A 5,000-nucleotide genomic window follows, 5' to 3' on the forward strand; every position below is an offset into this window, starting at 1 on the left:
CGATAGTGCTGAACGATCCAATTTAAAAGAGCGCTCCCCTTCTAACGCTAACTGCAGCGACTCTACATCACACGAAAATGATGTATTACTAGATAATCCATCATCTGAGCACTTTTTCCAGTGAATAAAACCGCCAAAAAGACAGCTCTGTGAGTAGGAAATACGCTGACTCGAAGTTTACACACCTTATGACGTCACTAGTTCCAGGCTTCGGAAATCAATTACTTTGCGCGCCGAAAGTCACATTTCAACCCTGGAAGTTTAACGAGAATTTTCAGAATTTAATTCACTTCCTTTATTTTTATTTGCATCTGCTATAAAAGAGTCATAATAGGAATAAAACGCAAACAGCGGTTACAAACATTTGCTTGAAATGCATAACTTTTATAAACTTAACGTTTCGTCTGTTACAACATACATCATCAGAAGTGATTATTATTCAGTTACAGATAAATTCAAATTCAAAAATAAAACTGTACGGACTGGGAACTAACGAAATTGGTTGACATAAAACGACAAGAATATCCTAATAATAGAGATAAAGTTTCTCCCTGCCAACGTTTTCATTTAAGGCTGGCTTAAGATCACGGATCAACAGAGACTCTTTAATTTTGCAATGTATGTCTGATCGACCAGTTGCTAATATTTCAAAATGATTAAATTCGAAAATTATGAATCAGTGCAGCATAGATTTTAGTTTTCTGGAATTAAAAAGCCGGGGGACAAAAATTTCATTTCATTGGCACTTTGCACATTGCAGTAGGCGTGGCAGTAGGCGTGGCACTGCTAAAAAGTTGTACATAAAGCTAACTGAAATGCTCTGAAAAGTGTCAAATTTGATTCTCAAAACTAAACTAAGCCCTAAACGTTAAGTTGTTTGAGAATCAATTGCAAATTTGACTCTTTTCAGAGCATTTTAGCTATAGATATGGCCATCCCTTTTTTCTCTATTTAGCGTCGTCCGACCGACCAGGAGCCCATCACCCGGAGCGTGCAACTTCCATACAGCGGCTGTGAAACGGCATTTTCACAAGTAAGTTTATTTTTAACGATTGTTTTGCCCACGGAATACCTGGCTAATTAGATACAGTATTAATACGTATTGGTAAAATTCAGAGATGAAAAGAAAAAAAACGCTCTTGCAAGTGTGCTTTTGTTTTATCTGCCCGGCTTTTTTTTATATTCCCTTTTAAAATTTAATTTTGTAATTTTTTCATCTTTTTCCAATTGCCTTTGCCCAATTCCTACACGTTAACAATCAACCTTGTCAAAATTTTCTTAATGAGCTGGAAGTTCCTTACCAAGCCTAAAAACAGAGCTCCTGATTACCATAATTAACCATAACTGAAAAGACGATTTTTTCCCCTGGTTCAGTGAATGGCCAAATTTTTTTCCTGTGAATTACGAAATGGGTTGTTCTTTCTCCTGAATCGTGATTTCATTAGGAGCTGTGATTTTCCTCAATAATTCTTTGTGAAATGAGAAAGAAGTCTTTAAATCGTTGTGAACCATGATTCTTTATGTGTCTTGTACTATTTTTGACAGTAATTAACAATATTGCGTGAAATGCCAATTTCATCTCCCCCAGAATTTTGAAACGACTAATTTACTTTCCGTGAAATGTGATCTTGACCCCCCCCCCCCCCCCACTTTATCACCCTCGTCGTACAGCATGAGGTTTCACTGATATACCTACGGTAATGGTGCTACTAGCTTATTTTTCAAGGTATGGGACTTAGGGGACGGACAGTCACATGGCGACTAAAAGTTTTGAGATCGATGGGTTACCAAATTTTCTAAAGTAGGGGCTACATGACTTCCGCTTTGAAAGTTCTGCTTTTCCCCACCATCCCCACCAGCTGTTTGTTCCATCACACATACAGTTATCATAACTAATACAAAACTTATTTGTCAGTCAATGTTTTTATTTATTTCAACCCTTCCTAGTCTGAACTGTGACTCAGATTTTTCTAAAACTTTCATTCTATAAATGCTGAATGCGTCTTTTTAACCCTTGACATTTGAATGGCAAACACATTAATTTGTTCTATACTGTATTTCTAATTGAAAATGGGTCCTTCTCCTAAAGGTGTTCATCTCAAAAACTGACCACTTCAAAATACATGCAAAATAAATTGAAATTTAAATTCTAAATCTATGATGAGTTTTATTTATTAAAATTAATTCAAAGTCAGCCAACTTGGTTATTTAAAATCATCTAAATTTGACTTTCTGAAAACTGTACATGGTATTTCTAAAAATCAACTTAGCATATGCAATAGTTTTTTGAGAGGAGAAAAAAGCATAATACAACTTTTACTTTCTTAACAAACTGAAGGAAAATTGACCAAGGAATTGTGTTTACTGGACGGTATTTTACAAGTATACGCATTGGTTACTTGAAGCAATTAAGTAACTGTAATTCCCAAACTTCATATGAGAGGAAAAATTAACAATGAACAGGGTCAATAAATGTGAAAACAAACTGTGATAGATGCCAGACAAAACAATATTTACATGTAGATCAGATATGAACATTAATTTTCTTAACTCTTTTTCATGTCTCTTTTTTGGATTTTTTCTTTGGGAACCTGTTCTCTTATCCTTCTTCCTTTTCCTGACATTTCTTCTCTCTGCCTGCTGTTTTTGTCATCTCCTTTACCTTCTGTTTCATCTTCAACTTGTTCTTGGGCATCTTCATTATCTTGTGCTTCTTTATTTTCTTGTGTGCAATCGTCCTCTTGGTTCTCAGGTTTTTTCACTGTTTTAGATATTTTCATGGCTTTTTTAGAGGCTTTTCCTTTTTCGCGTTTGGTCTCTCCGCTGGCATGTTTTTCCTTTCTTCTTTCTGGTGTTCTTTCTTTTACTTTCCTTTTTTTCCTGGGCTTTTCCCTTTGTGTTTCATCTACAACAGCAACAACAACTTTATTTGTACCCTACATACAGTAATTTGTGTGTTATCTGTTCATAACAAACTTGTTGAAATCCATCTAATGTAAAAAGATCTGTGGTTTCACATGTAGCTTCACACTTTCACTCTTGGTGAAAGTAGAAAATTTTGCTTATTCGCATTTCTGTTAACAGCCTGGATTATACTGCCATGACAAGCTGATATGGTATCCTTCGTCCAGTAAGCTTCTCCTTTGTAGTATGTGCTCACCATTAAGCCAACAAAAGTAATTTACCACCGGCCTGTCACTAAATGGAATCATTACAATTTTAACATCAATATCAGCATAATAACTCACATTTTCTTACCAACAAATGTGTCAGACAACTTTTCTTCTTCGGCTTGAGGTACATGTATATTTCCCCTGAAGGAAACCTGCAAGTAAATATAGGGAGGGGAAGTGTGCTGCTCAAAGAACGCTTGTGTAACTTGCTTTGGATAATGGAAACTCAGACAAGCTGTTGTATCCATCATTTAAGGCAAGTTACACATGAGTCCTTTGAGCAGTACACTTGCCTTCCATATTTTAAAAACTTTGTAGATGTCAATGGCTTTGACTTGCATATTAATGTTATTGTTAATTTTAGAGTTAATGTTAGTGTTATAGGCAAGTACCAGCCATGTGACAGCTACACTTGTGGAAAACGACTAAAAATATTCCACACACAATATGCCTGTATCCCTATGTATAAAACAATTTTTTCAAGTTTCTTTTTACTCTATGGTATTCATTGTCCAAATGTTCCTTTTTCTGAAACCAAAAAGTTCTGTGTCTTGTCTTGTTATTAATTGCTGGTTTCGCCTGGTTTTGTCTCGTCCCTAGAGAGATAAAGAGAGTAAGTATCGTGGCTCTGGAAGAGCCTCGTCCCTGGAGAGTCAGTTTGCTCCAAGTATCGTGGCTCTGGAAGAGCCTCGTCCCTGGAGAGTCAGTCTGCTCCAAGTATCGTGGCTCTGAAGAGCCTCGCCCTTGGACAGTCAGTCTGCTCCAAGTGTCGTGGCTCTTGAGGAGCCTCGTCCCTGGAGAGTCAGTCTGCTCCAAGTATCGTGGCTCTTGAAGAGCCTCGTCCCTGGAGAGTAAGTCTGCTCCAAGTATCGTGGCTCTGGAGGAGCCTCGTCCTTAGACAGTCAGTCTGCTCCAAGTGTCGTGGCTCTTGAGGAGCCTCGTCCATGGAGAGTCAGTCTGCTCCAAGTATCGTGGCTCTTGAAGAGCCTCGTCCCTGGAGAGTCAGTCAGCTCCAAGTAGCGTGGCTCTTGACGAGCCTCGTCCCAGTAGAGATTCAGTAGTGTCAGTCTCCTCCAAGTATCGTGGCTCTTGAAGAGCCTCATCCCTAGAGAGATAAAGAGAGTAAGTCTGCTCCAAGTATCGCGGCTCTGGTAGAGCCTCGTCCCTGGAGAGTAAGTCTGCTCCAAGTATCGTGGCTCTGGAAGAGCCTCGTCCTTGGACAGTCAGTCTGCTCCAAGTATCGTGGCTCTTGAGGAGCCTCGTCCCTGGAGAGTCAGTCTGCTCCTAGTATCGTGGCTCTTGAAGAGCCTCGTCCCTGGAAAGTAAGTCTGCTCCAAGTATCGTGGCTCTGGAAGAGCCTCTCCCTGGAGAGTAAGTCTGCTCCAAGTATCGTGGCTCTGGAAGAACCTCGTCCTTGGACAGTCAGTGTGCTCCAAGTATCGTGGCCCTTGACGAGCCTCGTCCCTGGAGAGTAAGTCTGCTCCAAGTATCGTGGCTCTGGAAGAACCTCGTCCCTGGAAAGTCAGTCAGCTCCAAGTATCGTGGCTCTTGACGAGCCTCGTCCTAGGAGAGATTCAGTAGTGTCAGTCTACTCCAAGTATCGTGGCTCTTGAAGAGCCTCGTCCCTAGAGAGATAAAGAGAGTAAGTCTGCTCCAAGTATCGTGGCTCTTGAGGAGCCTCGTCCCTGGAGAGTCAGTCCGCTCCAAGTATCGTGGCTCTTGAAGAGCCTCGTCCCTGGAGAGTAAGTCTGCTCCAAGTATCGTGGCTCTGGAAGAGCCTCTCCCTGGAGAGTAAGTCTGCTCCAAGTATCGTGGCTCTGGAAGAGC

At 40.2% G+C, this 5,000-nt stretch overlaps 2 protein-coding genes across 2 annotated transcripts in view; both read right to left on the reverse strand.

The window, feature by feature from the left end:
- LOC138011220 (caldesmon-like) overlaps positions 1-5,000 on the reverse strand; it is a 16,694-nt gene that overhangs the window by 4,320 nt on the left and 7,374 nt on the right. The window contains exons 6-8 of the mRNA XM_068858177.1: positions 3,259-3,325; positions 2,663-2,905; positions 1-62 (exon numbers count right to left, since the gene is read on the reverse strand). The exon at positions 1-62 is cut by the window's left edge and continues 55 nt beyond it. Coding sequence (XP_068714278.1) covers positions 1-62; positions 2,663-2,905; positions 3,259-3,325 — 372 coding nt within the window. The remainder of the gene's footprint in view (positions 63-2,662; positions 2,906-3,258; positions 3,326-5,000) is intronic.
- Positions 4,176-4,860, reverse strand: LOC138011057 (uncharacterized; the record flags this gene model as incomplete). The annotated part of the gene is made up of 2 exons (XM_068858063.1): positions 4,176-4,401; positions 4,766-4,860. Coding segments are annotated over 2 exons (321 nt in total), but the record flags the coding sequence as incomplete, so codon positions are not given.

This window comes from Montipora foliosa, chromosome 7 (assembly GCF_036669935.1).
Source record: "Montipora foliosa isolate CH-2021 chromosome 7, ASM3666993v2, whole genome shotgun sequence".
NCBI classification, from domain to species: Eukaryota; Metazoa; Cnidaria; class Anthozoa; order Scleractinia; family Acroporidae; genus Montipora; species Montipora foliosa.